The sequence below is a fragment of the Grampus griseus genome (assembly GCF_964374135.1).
Source record: "Grampus griseus genome assembly, chromosome: 15".
Classification (NCBI taxonomy): domain Eukaryota; kingdom Metazoa; phylum Chordata; class Mammalia; order Artiodactyla; family Delphinidae; genus Grampus; species Grampus griseus.
This window is the reverse complement of record NC_139009.1, coordinates 28737887-28758172: the sequence shown is the minus strand read 5'-3', so window position 1 is coordinate 28758172 and position 20286 is coordinate 28737887. Positions and strand designations below refer to the sequence as shown.

The window sequence follows — 20286 nt, the reverse complement described above, 5'->3', positions numbered from 1 at the left end:
TCTCATAGGTTTTGGGTCATTGTGTTTTCATTGTCATTTGTTTCTAGGTATTTTTAAATTGCCTCTTTGATTTCTTCAGTGATCTCTTGGTTATTTAGTAGTGTATTGTTTAGACTCCATCTGTTTGTATTTCCTACAGATTTTTTCCTGTAATTGATATCTAGTCTCATAGCATTGTGGTTGGAAAAGATACTTGATATGATTTCAATGTTCTTAAATTTACCAAGGCTTGATTTGTGACCCAAGATATGATCTATCCTGGAGAATGTTCCACGAGCACTTGAGAAGAAAGTATATTCTGTAGTTTTTGGATGGAATGTCTTATAAATATCCATTAAGTCCATCTTGTTTAATGTATCACTTAAAGCTTGTGTTTCCTTATTTATTTTTGTTTTGGATGATCTGTCCATTGGTGAAAGTGGGGTATTAAAGTCACCTACTATTGTGTTACTGTCGATTTCCCCTTTTATGGCTGTTAGCATTTGCCTTTTGTATTGAGGTGATCCTATGTTGGGTGCATAAAGATTTACAATTGTTATATCTTCTTCTTGGATTGATCCCTTGATCATTATATAGTGTCCTTCTTTGTCTCTTGTAATAGTCTTTAAAGTCTGTTTTGTCTGATACGAGAGTTGCTACTACGGCTTCCTTTTGATTTCCATTTGCATGGAATATCTTTTTCCATCCCCTCACTTTCAGTCTGTATGTGTCCCTAGGTCTGATGTGGGTCTCTTGTAGACAGCATATATATGGGTCTTGTTTTTGTATCCATTCAGCCAGTCTATGTCTTTTGGTTGGAGCCTTTAATCCATTTTCATTTAAGGTAGTTATCAATATGTAGGTTCCTATTACCATTTTCTCAATTGTTTTGTGTTTTTTTATTGTAGGTCTTTTCCTTCTCTTGTGTTTCCTGCCTAGAGAAGTTCCTTCACCATTTGTTGTAAAGCTGGTTTGGTGGTGCTGAATTCTCTTAGCTTTTGCTTATTTGTAAAGGTTTTAATTTCTCTGTCAAATCTGAATGAGATCCTTGTTGTGTAGCGTATTCTTGCTTGTAGGTTTTTCCCTTTCATCACTTTAAATATGTCCTGCCACTTCCTTCTGGCTTGCAGAGTTTCTGCTGAAAGATCAGCTGTTAACCATGTGGGGATTTCCTTGTATGTTATTTGTTGCTTTTCCCTTGCTGCTTTTAATATTTTTTCTTTGTATTTAATTTTTGATAGCTTGATTAATATGTGTCTTGGCGTGTTTCTCCTTGGATTTATCCTGTATGGGACTCTCTGAGCTTCCTGGACTTGATTGACTATTTCCTTTCTCATATTAGGGAAGTTTTCAACTATAATCTCTTCAAATATTTTCTCAGTCCCTTCCTTTTTCTCTTCTTCTTCTGGGACCCCTGTAATTCGCATGTTGGTGCATTTAATATTGTCCAAGAGGTCTCGGAGACTGTCCTCCATTCTTTTCATTCGTTTTTCTTTATTCTGCTCTGCACTAGTTATTTCCACTATTTTATCTTCCAGGTCACTTATCCGTTCTGCCTCAGTTATTCTGCTATTGATCCCTTCTAGAGAATTTTTAATTTCATTGATTGTGTTGTTCATCATTGTTTGCTCTTTGGTTCTTCTAGGTCCTTGTTATACGTTTCTTGTCTTTTCTCCATTCTATTTCCACAATTTTGGATCATCTTTACTGTCATTACTCTGAATTCTTTTTCAGGAAGACTGCATATTTCCTCTTCAAGTGTTTGGTCTGGTGGGTTTTTACCTTGCTCCTTCACCTGCTGTGTGTTTCTCTGTCTTCTCATTTTGCTTAACTTACTTTGTTTGGGGTCTCCTTTTCACAGGCGGCAGGTTCGTAGTTCCCGTTGTTTTTGGTGTCTGCCCCCAGTGGGTAAGGTTGGTTCAGTGAGTTGTGTAGGCTTCCTGGTGGAGAGGACTGGTGCCTGTTTTCTGGTGCATGAGGCTGGATCTTGTCTTTCTGTTAGGCAGAGCTGCATCTGGTCGTGTGTTTTGGGGTGTCTGTGAACTTATTATGATTTTAGGCAGCCTCTCTTCTACTGGGTGGTGTTGTGTTCCTCTCTTGTTGTTTGGCTTAGGGTGTCCAGCACTGTAGCTTGCTGGTTGTTGAGTGGAGCTGGGTCTTAGCATTGAGATGGAGATCTCTGGGAGAGCTTTCACTGTTTGATATTATGTGAAGCCAGGAGGTCTCTGGTGGACCAATGTCCTGAACTCTGCTCTCCCACCTCAGAGGCACTGGCCTGACACCCAGCCAGAGCACCAAGACCCTGTCAGCCACATAGCTCAGAAGAAAAGGGAGAAAGAACAAAAGAACGAAAGAAAGAAAGAAACGAAGAATGAGAGAAAGAAAGAAAGAAAGTAGGAAGGAATGAAGGAAAGAACGAACGGGAGAAAGAATGAAAGAAAGAAGGAAAGTAAGAAAGAAGGAAAGAAAGAAAGAATGAGAGAAAGAAAGAAAGAAAGGATAAAATAAAGTTATTAAAATAAAAAATTATTAAAAATTTAAAAATAACAAAAAACAGACAGAACCCTAGGACAAATGGTAAAAGCAAAGCTATACAGAAAAAATCACACAAAGAAGCATACACATACACACTCACAAAAAGAGAAAAAGGAAAAAAATGTATATATAAAAGAAAAAGGAGAGAGCAACCAAATCAATAAACAAATCTACCAATGATAATAAACTCTAAGTACTCAACTAAGATAAACATAAAACCAGAAACAAATTAGATGTAGAAAACAAACCCCAAGTCTACAGTTGCTCCCAAAATCCACCGCCTTAATTTTGGGATCATCCGTTTTCTATCAGGTATTCCACAGATGCAGGGTACATCAAGTTGACTGTGAGATTTAATCCGCTGCTCCTGAGGCTACTGGGAGAGATTTCCCTTTCTCTTCTTTGTTCGCACAGCTCCCGGGGTTCAGCTTTGGATTTGGCCCTGCCTCCGTGTGTAGGTCGCCTGAGGGCATCTGTTCTTCTCTGAGACAGGATGGAGTTCAAGGAGCGGCTTATTAGGGAGCTCTGGCTCACTCAGGTCAGGGGGAGGGAGGGGTATGGAATGTGGGGTGAGCCTGTGGTGGCAGAGGCCAGCATGATGTTGCAACAGCCTGAGGAGCGCCGTGTGTTCTTCTGGGGAGGTTGTCCCTGGATCATGGGACCCTGGCAGTGGCGGGCTGCACAGGCTCCCGGGAGGGGAGGTGTGGATAGTGACCTGTGCTCGCACACAGGCTTCTTGGTGGCTGCAGCAGCAGCCTTAGCATTTCATGCCCGTCTCTGGGGTCTGCGCTGATAGCCGCGGCTCGTGCCCGTCTCTGGAGCTCGTTTAGGCGGTGCTCCGGATCCCCTCTTCTCATGCAACCTGAAAGAATGGTCTCTTGCCTCTTAGGCAGTTCCAGACTTCTTCCCGGACTCCCTCCCAGCTAGTTGTGGCGCACTAGCCCCCTTCAGGCTGTGTTCACGCCGCCAACCCCAGTCCTCTCCCTGGGGTCTGACCTCCGAAGCTGGAGCCTCAGCTCCTAGCTCCCGCCCGCCCCGGAGGGGGAGCAGACAAGCCTCTCGGGCTGGTGAGTGCTAGTTGGCACCGATCCTCTGTGTGGGAATCTCTCCACTTTGTCCTCTGAACCCCTGTTGCTGTGCTCTCCTCCGTGGCTCCAAAGCTTTCCCCCCGCCCACCCCCTATCTCTGCCAGTGAAGGGGTTTCTGAGTGTGTGGAAACTTTTCCTCCTTCACAGCTCCCTCCCAGAGGTGCAGGTCCCGTCCCTATTCTTTTGTCTCTGCTTTTTTTTTCTTTTGCCCTACCCAGGTACGTGGGGAGTTTCTTGCCTTTTGGGAAGTCTGAGGTCTTCTGCCAGCATTCAGTAGGTGTTCTGTAGGAGTTGTTCCACATGTAGATGTATTTCTGATGTATTTGTGGGGAGGAGGGTGATCTCCACGTCTTACTCCTCTACCATCTTGAAGGTCTCTAGATTCACTTTCATCTCTCTTTGGGTTTCATCTCAAAAGTGCAGAAATAAGACTTCCTTCAGAGGACAGGTCAAAACTAAGGCAACTCAAGAAGTGTCCATCTCAGGTCTGAAGGGAGCAGGAAGACACTGATGTGGCAAATAAGACTCAGGGGATGGGGAATGGTGCATCCCCACTATTAACCTTGGGGGAGAACTTAGAAGTCATAAGAAGGTTTACTCCTAGGAACATTTGGAGAAAGCAAGAAGAGAGCCTCTTCCATTCCTTCCTGAGTGGAGTTTTGTTGGTGGAAATGAGAGAACCCTGGGCTAAAGTCACAGAGATCCTGGGGGAGCCCAGAACTGCTTGAGTGGAAACTACACAGAGACCTATTCCTCAGCCATCTGCTCTGCTTCCCCCTCATATGATTCCTCAAGGTTACCTTGCCTTCTCATGGCCGTTATGATTTTCTTGACAGAGCTCACATTAGAGCACCTCAGAATCTGCCAAGGATTCCTTCCCAGAGGCCCTTGGCACCAGACACAGGGAAAAGAGAACTATTTGAAACCTGGATGGTTAGAATGAAAGGATAACCTTTAGATGCTGCCCACTGAGGTCATGTGTCTGCTGTACTGATCTCAGAGTGTTCCTGGGCAAAACTGGTATTGTTTGAGCCACTATCTTCATGCAACATTGGAATCTTAGAGGCACAACTGCAAATGTTTCTGCTCTAAGTTGGTTCTTCTGCCTGACCTAATAACACAGTGATTATTGGGTGATGTCATATACAATAAGCCAATGATGTAGAGGCCAAATCAAACTGTATAATCTGCTTCTTATTGTCCATTCATGTTTCAGTGAATGTGGCTTTCAAGGCAAGCCACATTGCTTCGGGAAAACAAATTTCTTCATCAATCAGAGGCGGCCATTGTAAGCTTGCCTCTTGGCTGTTAATGAGGAAGAAGTATTATAATATAAAAGCACTTATGCATAAACAGTTTTGATATGAAACTTAATTTTGTTCTACTGTGATATTCAACTAGAGTAAAATTCTATTTTTAAGAAGATTATGCAAAAATATTAATTTAATGAAATAAAATGATCATCACATAAAATTTGAAGATGAATGCTTCCTTCTCCTGACACCAGTGACCAGATCATGTTAATTCTTCCTTGGTAGCAAATTCTTTTGCAAAGCATTCTTTTCCATTTTTCTTTTTTAAAAAATATTTATTTTTTTATTTGGCTGCATTGGGTCTTAGTTGCGGCGTGTGGGCTCTTCATTGCAGCGCGTGGGCTTAGTTGCCCCATGGTATGTGGGATCTTAGTTCCTCGAGCAGTGATTAAACCCATGTCCCCTTCATTGGAAGGCAGATTCTTAACCACTGGACCACCAGGGAAGTCCCTCTTTTCCATTTTTCTTAAAAAGTCTTTGACTATGTTGAATCTTTTTTAAAAATTTATTTTATTAAATTATAGTTAATTTACAGTGTTGTGTTAATTTCTGCTGTATAGCAAAGTGCTTCAGTTATACATATATTCTTTTTCATATTCTTTTCAATTATGGTCTATCACAAGATATTGAATATAGTTCCCTATGCTGTACAGTAGGACCTTGTTGTTTATCCATTGTATACATAATAGTTTGCATCTGCTAACCCCAAACTCCCAGTCCTTCCCTCCCCCACCCGCCCTCCCCCTTGGCAACCAAAAATCTGTTCTCTATATCTGTGAGTCTGTTTCTGTTTCATTGATAAGTTCATTTGTGTCATAGTTTAGATTCCACATATAAGTGATATCATATGGTATCTTTCTCTTTCTGATTTACTTCACTTAGTATGATAATCTCTAGGTCCCATGCTGCTGCAAATGGCATTATTTCACTCTTTTTTTTAATGGCTGAATAGTATTCCATTATATATATATCTCTATATATCTATATATATATACACACAGACACACACACACACACATACCACATCTTCTTTATCCATTCATCTGTCAATGGATATTTAGATTGTTTCCATGTCTTGGCTATTGTAAAGAGTGCTGCTATGAACACAGGGGTGCATTTATCTTTTTGAATTGTAGTTTTGTCCAGCTATATGCCCAGGAGTGTGATTGCTAGATGTAGCATACACAGGAGCCATCTAACCTGGTTTTTTGTGTGTTGGCAATTGGTGTTGGGTCCAGGAAGGCTTTCCTTTGCATAATTTTATTTTACCTTATACAAGATCGGGTACTCACTGAAGTCAGAGGCTTTGCAGGATGGACAGGCAACAATTTGTTGGAGTTAATCATCACAGCTCTCACCTGTGTAACACTATCTCATCTGACCCCACTTTAGGCTAAGGCCATTGCTTCTGGAGCCCTTCTGGGGCTTCCTTACATGTAGAAAAGCTATTGAGGAGATTTTACAATGTAAAAGCTTTTCTCTCTCTAGCACAAACACTCTGCCAGACAGGGATCGTTCTAGAGTTGTTGGTGGGCATAATTTATGGGGAAACATATGATGTGTTTATTGCAGTATGGGCTAAAAGGTTCATGAGTTGAAGAGTAGGCCTTTTTCAAATGTGTAATCTAACATAAATGAAGTTGAATCTTTGGTCAAAAGCTGTCAATATCTTTCTGCTGCCTTGAGGAAAAAGTCTAAAATCTTTAAGGCGTTTCCACAGTCCCCTCCATGGAACTTCGGGGCTTGCCAGTACTGCCTCTGGTACTTTTCAAAGGCATATTATCTCACAAACTTGGCTTGTATCATTCCTTACACCTGGAACCCTTTTTCCTTTCAGCTGTTCAAATGCTACTACTTTTTCAAGGTCCCAGTTTGTTACATTTTCTTTCATCTACTAGACTATACACTCCATGGGGGCAGGAATTTTTGTGTGTTTTGTTCATTGCTAATCAACAGAATGTCTGCTGGATGAATGAAGGGATAAATGGAACCCATCCATTAGCAAGTCAAGCTAGTTTTATTTCCAAATCTGCAATTTCTCTCTGCTTTCGCCTTGGTCCAGTTCACTGACATTTCCTGTCTGGACTATTAACACAATAGCCTCCTAGCTTGTCTATTTCCTTCCATATTGCTCACCCTTTGCCTCAGTCCTTTCTCCATTGAACAGCCAATGTGATACTTAAAAAATTTAATCACATTTCATCATTCTCCTGCTTAAAACCCTCATTGGTTTCCTGCTGCCCTAATGTCCAAGCTCTTTAATATGGTCCACGAGGCCCTAAAGGATCTGGTCCCTGTATTCCTCTCTATTTACTCTCCTACCATGGTTACTTGGATAATGGGAAGTTACCAGCCAGCAAAGGTCTAGGAGGACCTTCCAGGCAGAAAGAAGAACCAGGGCAAAAACCTTGATGTGGGAAAGGGCTTGGTGGTTTCAAGAACACAAAGGAGGCCAGTGTGCCTGGAGCGTAGTGAGTGGGTTGGGGGGAGGTCCATGATAAGGTCTGGGGAGTCAGCAAGGGTCACATCACATGGGCACTGGGTGAATTAATAGTCCCACTGTGATCAAGGTGTCGACAGTTGTTTTTGCTAGAACTCTTTTCAGAACTGTACAATATTATTTTCAGAAGAAATTTCCTTTCTTTTTCTTTTTGGAAAATTCCATTTTTAAAAGTTGGGATACCATTCACATACCATAAAATGGGTCCTTTTAAGCGTACAATCAGTGATTTATAGTATATTCACAAGTTTGTGAAACCATCATTATCTAATTCTACATCTTCATCACCTCAGAAAGAATCCCAGTTAGTACTGTCAAAAGAGAGACAACAGGCCCAACATAGAGTCACTTGTGCAAAGCTCACGTCACCAAACCGAGACAACGCCTAACCTAACTGCAGTTTCATTCTTTCCCAGGAATGTAATCTTAACAAGTCCATCTGGAATTTCCTGGTCAGCACGAGTGAGGTAATCCACCTGACAGACTGCTGTCATCCTCCAAAGGAAGGTGACCTTGCCTGAAACAATCAGCTCTCTGCTAGAGTAGTTCCCTGGTTCCCTGACCAGGGATTGAACCCTTGCCCCCTGCAGTAGAAGCTCGGAGTCTTAACCACTGGACCACCAGGGAAGTCCCTAAAAGTAACCTACTTTTAATTTAGAAAGGATGTAATACACACTTATTCACTTGACTCTTAACAAAACCCTGAGAGGCATATTGTCCTCATTTTGCAGAGAGATAAGTTTATTTGTTCAAGCTCAGGTACCAGGAAAGTGGCATAGCCAGGCCCTGAACTCATACCCTCTGGCTCCAGACACAGAGCTTTGCCAGCTCCACCTGGTTGCTTCTCCCATTACTGAAGAAAAGGAGTTAAATGGTTGCTTCCCTACTCTAATCCTACGAGGCTTTTCTGAACTTGAAGGTCACTGACAACCACTAGTGGGTAAATATAGGATATGTCTTGTAAATAGGTTGTCTGTCTGGGGGTGTGTGTGTGTGTGTGTGCATTTGTGTGTATGTCTGTATACATCTGTGCATGTATCCCAAATAACTGCAAGGCAACTCTTCTAGTGCAATTTTCCTTGCATTCTTTGCCTGTTATTTCTGAGAACTGCCACGGTAAAGCTTATTCAACTGAAAATCTACAACACAGAGAGAGTCCACCTCCCTTCTCACCCACACACCAGAAGGAGGGCTAGAGAGTTAATCCACTTCCTTTTTCATGGTGTGAGAAATGGCACACACATCAATCTGTGTGGAGAACACACTGGTGTTGGTACCAAGTGTCTAAGGAGCAAGCAAACATTGGGGGTTCCTTACAAGTTGCTATAGCTAACGACACGTGAGCCCAGTGAAGAAGCTGTGTGCTTGCTATACCCAATTCCTACAATCACAGAGCTGTATGTCTTCAACAGTGTCCAATGTACTCAATAACCAAGTCCCAGAACTATTACCTCTTCATGCTGAGGCAGTACCTCTGGGAATTATCCACCCTTTCCAGGTTGATTGCAAAAATCTTTCCATGCCTTACATGGTATTAAGATTAACTTGTTGGAGAGAGCTATGTGAATTAAAGGTTATACATTTCACCCCAAGTTAAAGACTATCTCAACAGACTCCAGTGTAATGGAGATATTCCAGCATGTGGCTTCACTGCCTGTGGGGAATATCTTGCTGTTGTTTATCTTGCTGACTGTTGTCTTCATCATGTAGATTTCCTGCTCAGAACACTTTCAGTGGTTCCCACCCTCTAAAGAATGGCAAAAAACAAAGCTTCTCAGACTGGCATTGCCTTGTCTTAACCCACCTTCCAGCTGCATCTCCACGACTCCCCAGCACTTAAACCCAGTCACGCCACTCACTGTTTCCTGACCCCATCTTCCCCATGATATCTGGGTTTAGTGCACCTAGAAAGCCCTTCCACCTACCTCTGCAATTCCACTTATTTTTCATATCCTACCTTAAATGCTCTTTCAAGAAACTAGTATGAATCCTATTGTAGACCCCTTGTTATTCTTTGGTAGCATTTACCACATTTTGCTTTATTTTACAGTGTTTTGTTTTATTGTTGTAGTTCGTCCAACAAATACCTAATGAGCACTAATTATTTGGTCTAGTTGAGAAGACAGACTGTATAAAAAAGCTCTTATAATAACGTGCAGTAAGTAGACAGCAGAGCAAGTGTAGCATACACAGGAGCCATCTAACCTGGTTTTTTGTGTGTTGGCAATTGGTGTTGGGTCCAGGAAGGCTTTCCTTTGCATAATTTTATTTTACCTTATACAAGATCGGGTGCTCACTGAAGTCAGAGGCTTTGCAGGATGGACAGGCAACAATTTGTTGGAGTTAATCATCACAGCTCTCACCTGTGTAACACTATCTCATCTGACCCCACTTTAGGCTATAAGGCCATTGCTTCTGGAGCCCTTCTGGGGCTTCCTTACATGTAGAAAAGCTATTGAGGAGATTTTACAACGTAAAAGCTTTTCTCTCTCTAGCACAAACACTCTGCCAGACAGGGATCGTTCTAGAGTTGTTGGTGGGCATAATTTATGGGGAAACATATGATGTGTTTATTGCAGTATGGGCTAAAAGGTTCATGAGTTGAAGAGTAGGCCTTTTTCAAATGTGGAATCTAACATAAATGAAGTTAATCCTTAAAACCTATAAGGTATCTTGACTGCCTTAGGAGAAGTATTTTATGAACACACCTAAACCCTTCAACCATTATTTGTAGCCTTCAACAGTCAAGAAAAACGCAACCACATTTTGGTCATTTGTTACAAACTGCTTGAGTAGGTTTAAGCTGACTAAATATATTAGTGAGGTACCTGTGGGTAAGGTCAGATCTATGGCTCCAAAACATAGCAGGAAAATGAGAGCCTTGAAAAAGTCACATCTGTAAAGAAACTTGGTAAAACTCTCATTCTGTACAGTATGGTAAACTTTACCCTGCACCATACAGCAGGTTAATTTACTAAGACATTAACTTATGCTTATTCTTATTGTATTTTTCCCCTTACTATTCTAAGAAGGTAGTCAGACTTTTGTGTTCTCCTATCTCTGGAGCTCAAGGTTGCAAAAGAGAGGGCAGGGGTTGCCTGGCAACTCTCCCTCAAGGTTCTGGGAATTAGTTGCTCAGAAACCTCCTTGTTTGAGGGGATTGGGCTTGGTCAGCCCAAAGAGTGATGGAGAGAAAATGACCTTCCAAGACTGGGAAGGTGGAAGTGGGCAGGTAGGTCCCAGTAAGGGAAATGCCCCTGTTCCCTAGCAGCTGCCTTGGATGAACATCACTTTGGAACAGTACCTGGTGTGGTGCCCCTCTGGGTAGAACCTTCGGCATAGGGCTTCCCCACATTTGCCAAGATCCCACCATTCATGAAACGATGGAGCTACTCAACTTCTAGGAATAACATGTGCTGGGACACTGAGCAATGCGGGGGCTCTCTCTGAATGTTGTAAATTGCATAAGGCTTCCAATGCCTGGAGCTGGAAGGGAGGAATCCCTTGTAATGATGGAATTTTAATATTTCAGCCCTAGGCAATTGGCAGTCTGGTGTCAGACTTGATTTGACTTAGAAAATAAGATGCTGTGATAAACCAAGTGACAGAATAAAATTGTACCCAATACGACTGTGTACGTGAGAACAAAATACTAGCTTGGAATGAATGGTCATGTATGGGTGGGAGGAGTAGAGCCGTTAAGAACTAATCCCAATTTTTTTTTCATCTTTGCTTTTCCTTTTGTAGAAGCCCCATGCGAAATTATTTTCAACATGTACTACCTTTTTGGCCCAAAGGGCCTCCAGTGGAGCTGAGCAAGGTCCATAAGGGCCCCTGGGGCCATGGGTAGACCAAAGAAATAGAAAGAAGGAAAAGGAGATGAGAAGAAAAAATGAGAAAGCAGAGGAAGTAGGGAGGAGAGAAAGTGACAATTACCTAAAGTAACAGTAACCGTATGCATAGACAGAATAGATGCGCTAGTGTGGCCTCCTTAGGTCTAAGGCCAAGCCAAAGGAGGAAACTCATGCGCTTACTCTTTTTTCTATTTTCCCACATTTCTTCTACTTTACTTCCTATTCAGTCAGCCCTTGATTATCTTAACACCTCATCTGCCTCTAGGCAATGGATACTTAATTCCTAAACGGCTAGCTTGAGACGAGGCACTGGAAAAGCATCTGGTGTTGAGCCTCACAGAGACCTGAGTTTCAGATCTGGCTCTGCCGACTCTTGGTACCATGTCTGGGCACTAGATCCTCAAGAGACGAAAGTAGTGCTCCATGTGTAGTAGGTGTCAGTAAACTGTCCTCTGGGCAAAACTCTCAAACGACCTCCTCCTTGTTATTTTACCTTCAGTCCTCTGGGTGGTGAAGACTTTTAGTCCTGAATAAACACTGGTGAAAATTGAGGGCTGGCTAGGAAAGAGGCAGAGGGCACTGAAGAGAACCCATGATTTCACGTTCACATCTGTAAGCATCCCTGATCTTGGGTCCAGCGGTTCTCAAATTTTAGCAGGCATCGGAATCACCTGCAGAGTGCAAGGGCTCCAGACTTCTGATCCTTGGATCTGCAAATATTGATACTCACCTCCAGAAGGAGTTTAGGGGTCTCCAGGTATACAAAAGACACTCAGGAGGTCCATGTATTTATCTTTCCAGGAGTTAAGAGAAGTTGTAATTGTTCTGTCTTCTACTTCACTGTAAAAGTGTGTGTGAAATTCTGTCCAGACTTGGTAGATACTTTCATCCTACCTGTATATGAATGTCTATCTGTAATGCTTACTCACTAATAATATTGTGTACTCTCTCTTCTCTCTTCATAGGCTGGGACAAAGGGATTTTTGTTGGGTTTTGTTGTCAGGATTGTTTTATTTCCCTAACACAACCCTAACCATTCTACTCTTCTCTGAAAACCACCCTCCCAGCCTAGGCTGATGCAGTTAGAGTTTCTCTCCCAGGAATTTGAGATCAGGGCTGAGAGACATGGTCTGCATGAACCAGTGGATCGGTGGGTGGGTAGTGAGGCAGACATGCAGAGAGAAGCAGAGACACCAATTCTTGAGATCTTTCCACCTGGGGTACAGTCCCAGTGAGTGCGAGCTGCCCTCCCCACCTTGGGTTCTGCGAGACACCTCATGTCATGTGAGCTACCTCATGTACTGCCAAAATCTCCTTTTCTGCTTAAGCAAATTGGCCTTGGATTTCTGCTAACTGCACCTAAATGATCTGCACTGAGATATTCCCCATTGCCCTCATTGATGAACTGCAGATTCCTAGACACAGTAACAAAGATCTTCACGATCTGGTGCCTGCTTACCCCTCCATCTCTTATCTCAACACATGTGCCTCCCACTCTATACCTCAGTCATATGGAACTACTTTTGAGCTCTTTCTTTTCTTCAGGGCTTAGGCATGCTTTTTCTTTCTGCTTGTAACACTCTTTTCCCCTCATCTTTGCCTGGTCAATCCCTATTCGGCCTTCAGATATCAGTGTAGATGTGTCACTTCCTCCAGGAAGCCCTCCCAGATACATAGCTTTTTTCTCCATATTCTTGGAGTACCTTTAGCTCCCGAGTCCTAGCACTTACATAAGACACCATAACTGCCTGGTGACTTGTCTTTCTTCCTCTCTAGATTTTGAGCTCTGTGAGGGCACAGTCTGAGTCTCAATCGCTGTTGTATCTGGGTGTCTAACTGTACCTGGTACTTAGCCGGCACCCAATAAATACTTGTCAAGTGAATGAACGATGTGCCTCCCTTGCTATCAGTCACCTGCCCCAGTGGCAGATTGACAAGGTTGAACAGAAAAAATGAAAATTACTTTGGCCTCAAGGTATAGATTACAATTTGGAAATACTCCTGAGGTAAAGAATCAGGTATCGCCATAGTTTGGGAATATCCTATTACTTTCATTTTATATTTTTCCCCCTTATTTAATGACCATGACAGAGTTTCTAATTAGAGAAAAGGCCTCATGCATACATTGATTCAAAAGTGTTGTATCACTAGGGAGATTTTGAGAATAAGGTTAGAATTTAGCATATCAGAAGTTGAATCCATTTGAGATCTCTCAAAGAGGTTTGACCTTGGGTCGTTTAGCACAGACTTTCATAGTCACTGAAAACTGTTGTCATGGTAATCATGGAACCTTTTATGATTTTTGTAGACAAGTTAATGAAGATACTGGGAACAGCCCAAAGGAATTCATACCTGAGTGTGCATTTGTCTCCATATTAACCCAATCACTGTTCTGAACACACATCTGCCCCTGGCCTGATTCTCCTGGCTCTCCTTCCTGACAGGAATAAATAAAAAACTGATTCCTTTTTAGTTTTTCAGACTAGGAGGCTGTGGATGGCTGCCCTTTTGGTCTCATTTCAACAGGAAGTCCTGCACAAAGGGCTTAAAGGAATAGAAGAAAAAAAATGCTGCGTGAAACAAATCTCTTCTTTTATTTCAAAATCTTAATGTTGCTGATTTAAGGCACCTAAATCTAATGCCTATACAGAAGTTTCTTTTGTAGACAGCACAGAGCACTGAATATACCTAAAGTCTTTTTCTTATGGTCCTTCATAAATATACCTTAATTTAAGCGTCCATCAAGTCTACAAATTTACATACAGATAGCTCAGTGTGCTCACAAGATTTGAGTGTGAGATTTTCCATTTATGTCCTGTCCTGCTAGTTCTTTCCCAGTATCCATTCTCTCTTCTTTCCTAATAATAGTACTCCTTACTTTTAGCTAGGCATGCAGATGCTTGAAATCAAGACATTTCCCATTCTCCCTGAATTCTGGCCAATGGTATTTAAGTAGAAGTGGTGTATTTGACTTCCTGGACTTGTCTTTAAAGGGAGTAAGTATGTGCCTTTCTTCATCCCTTCCTACTGACTGGAATGTGGACATGATGGATGGAGTTGGGGTAGCCATTTTGGACAGTGAGTTGAGAGCCACATTGAGAGAAGCAGAATGACAAGATAGAAGGAGTCTGCGTCCCTGAAGATTGTGAAGCTCCCATAGAAGCCCAGAATATATTTACAGGAGAGAGAGAGAAACTTCAGTCTTATCTAAGCAACTGTTATTTTGGCTTTTCTGTCATCTAACCTTAATTATCACCCAAAAATGAAATTAATTATTCCTCTTTCCACTGATTGGGTGTGAAACTTTTCTGTGAGATTACCCATTGATTCCAGGGCACGCTGGAAGGTGGGCAGGTTTGCTGGACTTTTGCATTAGCCAGACTGAATTTTCTGGTATGGGGAATTGAGACAGAACGGCAGAAAAATACCTACTCCAGCTTAGGCATAGAGACATAGTGTCGCCTGGTCTTTGTATGTGCATTTTGAATTTTTCTAATATAGTAGAACCACGTATCTACCCTAAAATAAGAACCCTTATTTCACATGCTTTTTGGAATGAAGTAGATGACAAATAAGAATCATTACTAATTAGTCTGAGTGCAAAGTATTGAGATAAGACACACACAAAAAAACCCAAAACAGAAAAACCCCAAACTTTCCAAATTATCTGAAACAAGTGTAACAGTCCTCTACATGCGAGACACAGGTGTTGTACCAGTGAGGAACTGCAACTTTACTTACTGAATTTGGGCCTTTTAATCTTCTTTGTCATTTCTTTATTTGAGTGTATTCCAGTCACCAGCAAAACTACATGAAGAAAAGGCAAAAAAATCGAATCAATATTATTTCACCTAAATGCTTTCTCTCTTTTTACCTTTATGTTTGCTTCAAGCATATGTTAAAGTATTCTCGTTAGTAGAACTAATTTTCCCTTATTTTATGGTTGGGGAAATAAGATGTATACTTTGTGCTTTTCTTAGCCTCTGCTGAAAGGGCCTTTTAAAAATACCTCTTGGATATCTGTCCCGTGTTTTGCTGTCTTTAAATTTCACCACACCAGCGCCACCATCTCCACTTTCCAAAGGCAGGAACGTGGGTCTGGCGAAGCCCACTGATTTGCTTGGTGCCAGGAATAAATTGTAGAGGTAGGATGAACACCCAGGCCCTTCCTGTTCTCTCTCTTCTATTCCACACTGAGTTTCCAAATGCCCAGAGAACCGCATACGCATGCGCGCGTGTGCATTTGAAGTGCGCGCATGTGCGTGGGAGAGAGACAGGGAGGGCGTGATGAAGCGCGTCCGTACAAAGCCTCAGAGGAGGACTCTTTGGAAAGGAAGACAAGGAGGAGGGGGACTGGGGAGACGAGAGAGACTCCTCGCAGGGTATGGTGCGACCTGACTGTCTTTGGTGGTCCTTCCAGCCCCAATTGGTGCTGCGCCCCCCAGAGGCCAGCTGCAGGTAGGTGAGCTTCCTTCTCGGAAACGGAGCAGAACCTGGATACTGCTCTTCGGGAAGCAAAACAATAGGGGAAGAAAGGGGAACTCTTTATGCCTTTAAGTTTAAAGTCGCATTGCTAGTGTGAGCCTTGTGTTTTTAAAATATAGGGCTACCCTGGTGGCGCAGTGGTTGAGAGTCCGCCTGCTGATGCAAGGGACGCGGGTTCGTGCCCCTAGTCCGGGAGGATCCCACATGCCGCGGAGCGGCTGGGCCCGTGAGCCATGGCCACTGAGCCTGCGCATCCGGAGCCTGTGCTCCGCAATGGTAGAGGCCGCAACAGTGAGAGGCCCGCGTACCCCCCCCCAACACTATATATATATATATATATATATATATATATATATATATATATATATATATATATGTGTGTGTGTGTGTGTGTGTGTGTGTATAACATTGACCGAATTTTTCTTATTACCAAAATAATACATGTTCCTTGTAGGACAGTAAAAAAAACACTCAAAAACAGTACTACAGAAAATAACGGATGAAAGCAAAAAGTATAATATTTTCAGGCTTTTTCTATATATATGTATGTACTGTACTTTGAAACAAACATTTGATGATGCTTATACTGTTTACAATGTGTCATAAACTTAATTTCTACTTAAGGATATAGAAACATTTTTTCTTGTCATTTAATGTTCCCCTCATAATAATTTTAACTGCCTACAAAATATTGCAATTCATGGACATACCATAATTTAGTCAACTCCTGATTTAATATAAATAGATTTATCTTTGCATGGATTCCTTATTATTGCCTTAAAATAAAATTCCAAATAGGGTTTCTTGTCTGAAAGATATGCCCACTTAAATTTTTTTTTTTTTTAACATCTTTATTGGGGTATACTTGCTTTACAATGGTGTGTTAGTTTCTGCTTTATAACAAAGTGAATCAGTCATACATAAACATATGTTCCCATATGTCTTCCCTCTTGCGTCTCCTTCTCTCCCACCCTCCCAATCCCACCCCTCCAGGCTGTCACAAAGAACCGAGCCAATATCCCTGTGCCATGCGGTGCCCACTTAAATTTTTGATATATATTGTGAACATTTCTCATAGCAATTTTTTAATAATGTCTGAAAATGCTCACTTCTCTGTACCTAGACTAATTCTACCTATAAACAGAAAAGCATGTTTTTCCTTTCAAAAGGCTAGTCAGTCTCTCTTCTTCTTCCTTCCTTTCCAGGCCTCCTTCTACCTTACCCACCCAAAGATGATACTGCTCTAACTAACCTCCATTTTAGCTACTTTTTGAGAAACCCCACTTTCTGGATGGATTTGGAATTCTGGAGGTGAACATGAGGCAGCAGAATAATTAAAATAGGAATTTTACTTCCTACTTTATGTTTTTTTTTTTTTAACAACACAGATGCTTGATTAAAGCATAAATCAGGAGTTAGGCATTCTTGAATTGTTAACTGTCTTTGAAGGAAAAAGTGGCAATGTCACCAAGTGTTTGTTAAGAAAATTTTTTATTTATCTTATGATTAACTAGCTGAGCTGTGCCAATGATGTAGCTCCCGAATTATCCTGTTTTGACTATTAGCACTAGTTGAGGCCTGGACAGTTGACATACCATGTCCTGCAAGAACAGAGCCATGAAAGAGAACTGAGTGAAAACCAAACGTCTAGCCAAGTAGAATGAAGGCAGACATTTTTTAGGTGTTATTTACTTCTGGGGTTTGCGTAGGGTGTGAATGTCGTGGAGGTCTGATTTTTATAGTAGGCTCTGTGTCATTTAACTCTGTCCAAAGACAGCATCTTCATTTTATACACAAAAATAAATAACTAGAATATTTTTAAAAAAACAAGTACGAAATAAATATATAGAAAAAATTACGCGCATAAAGCAGAGGGAGTAAGTGAAATAGTCATAAATTTGGGTATCAGTTCTTGGTGGGAAACCAAATACTGTCTTTCTGGGGCTGTGTACCCATGGCATGTGGTTTATAAGTCTTGGTATCATTAGGACTATAAATATTTGAGTAAGCCCACCCCATCACTCGCATTTTCTTGACCAAGACCCTCCAGGCTGAAAACATGCAGAGCTGGGTTCAGGTTTAAGCAGTGGTTAATAAAGTCATTATTTTCAGTGGTACACAGAGGCCCTCCCCTCAGCTTAGATGCTTGTTAATTAAAGCTCCCCAGAAGCCACTCCTCAAGGGGAGAGCTGGTCAGTAAGGCTGCAAATGTGCTTGTGCCCTGAAGCAAGTCATTCCTCATCTGCAAGACCTCTCTTGCTACCTTGGAAATGGTGACTTGCATGTGGAATTTGGGTGAGAGAAAAATCAGTCTTGTGTTCCTGTTCTTAGGAAGCCTGGCAGAGCACCGAGATGGATGACAGATGCTCGCTTCAAAGTACAAAGCAGAACACAGGTCTGAAAGCCCTTCCATGGGAGTAGCTGAATGGCCACAGCTGAGGCCATTAGAGTCTAGAGGCCTTGAGGAAATCAAGGCTAGAGTCTGAAGTTCCAAGGCAACCGTGATTTACCAACTCTGCAGCAATACTTCTCAATTTTTAAAAATTCAATGTTCCAGCTCTGAGTAACATGAAAAGTTCTCACCTTTCGCTAGTCGTGTTTGAAATTTCAAAACAAATTAAATATTGAATTTATTTTTTCAAATAAAAATTTTCCTCTGCTCTGTTTCTGTCTAATATGGCCATCAGTATGATTAAGATAGCTGAGGTGCAATTGTTTTAAAATTCAATTTAAGTAAATTATCGTCCACATAATTTATAGAGAAAATACAAATGACTTAGCCTGAAACAATGTTCAGTCTCATTAATGATAAAAAATGCAGGCTAAAGCAAAATGACAAGATATTTTCTCACAGTGTGTACTGAATATTGAACACAAGATTATACTTAATCCTGGCATAGATTTGGGATTAGGGCAGTCCAGTACACTGTTGGTGGAGTCATTCTGGAAAGCCATTTGGTAATACATTTCAGTAGCCTTAAAAAACATTTATATTCTTCATCCTAGAAAATATATACTTAGTAATACATCCCAAGTTATAATCAGAGACATAGACAAGGATTTATGTATAATAAAAGGTGTTCATTACAGCATTATTCCTAATAGCAATCGGAAATAATGAAATCTTGGAAATGTCCCAACAGTAGGGGAATACTAAGCATTTATTTCAAATGATTTTAGCAGAAGATTAAATGACCTGGGAAGTTCTCAGCTCTAACCCTAAGCATGATTCTGACAAAATTAGAATATACGCAGAGAGAAATACCTGGAACAAATATACCAAAATTTTAATAATGGTAGAGTTATAATTCCTATTTTATATTTTCTGTATTTTTCCCATTTCATGGTAAAGTTCTTACACATAAATATTCTATGTTTTATGCAGAATGTTTCTTTTCGAATTAGAAAGAGACAATTGTTATTTAATTTGGTCGTATTGAAATCAGATAGACTTACAATAATGAAAAGTGCTTTCTAAAATCATTGGCATGGTTAATAGGCACTTGTGTTCCACTCGTCCTGTCAGTATTAAGTCATAATCAGAATCCATTTATTTTCAAGAAAAGACATGAAGTGCCAGAACATTTAACCAATTATTAAATCAGTAAGTACTTACTGAATACTTACTGCGTGTCTAGAACGTTTATAGAAGTGCTTCATTCTAGCCCGTAAACTTCTTGTTTGATCCCTTAGTGCCACTCAAGATACTAACTCAGGTGGTGTTGACAGGGACTCTCTCCTTCACCAGACTTTAGTCAGGCTCCTCTAAGCCCTCTTCTCAACTAGGCTTTGACCTTGGGCTTCTGTGTCTGTCCTTGTTGGGCCTGCATCCCTTAGTTTTAGCAAGAATCTTGTTTAGAGAGAATCCTCCACCCTTGATATGTGATCACCCTGGTCTGCCTTTAGCAAGAATCCCCTGATTCCCGTGAACTCTCCTCTTAGTAATTTCCATCCCCTGACCCCTGCAAGCCGCTCCTTGGCTATAAATCCCCACTTTTCCTTGTTATATTCGGAATTGAGCCCAGTACAATACTGAAGTCTCCTTTCCCCTATTGCAATGGTTCCTGATTAAAATCTGTTTTTACTGCTTTAAATACTGTCCAACTCTGGTTCTCTTTAACAGTGGCCACAGTGCCTTCCTGAAAACTGATTTATAAAGCAGATGATTTAAAATCAGCTCAAATTTCCCCTATGCTTTGCTTTCGACTTACTTACTTACTCAATGAAACATCTAGCATGAAATATATCAGAGCTTCATTGCAGAGACAGGATAACTTATTCTCTATAATCACATAAATCACAAAATTATGCTTCAGATCGTAGAATATTGAAGCTGGGAGGAGCTTTGGAGGTCATCTTTTTATTTTGTAGAAAAGAAACCAAGGTCAAGGTGGACATCTCAGCTAAAGCTGCTTTGGAGGGGGAGGGGGCAGAAGTTGGAACCAGAATGCAGGTTCCAGCTGGTGCTGGTGCAGCCTGAGGCTTTTTATGCTACTTTCTCCCCACAGTGCAGTCGTTGATTATATGTGGTG

General features: G+C 41.3%; 1 protein-coding gene across 3 annotated transcripts in view; it reads right to left on the bottom strand.

Annotated features, from left to right (window-relative positions):
* VIT (vitrin) overlaps positions 1-20286 on the bottom strand; it is a 125907-nt gene that overhangs the window by 72406 nt on the left and 33215 nt on the right. For all 3 annotated transcript variants that reach the window (XM_082672489.1, XM_082672490.1, XM_082672491.1), the window contains exon 3: positions 15011-15076. In XM_082672489.1, coding sequence (XP_082528615.1) covers positions 15011-15076 — 66 coding nt within the window. The remainder of the gene's footprint in view (positions 1-15010; positions 15077-20286) is intronic.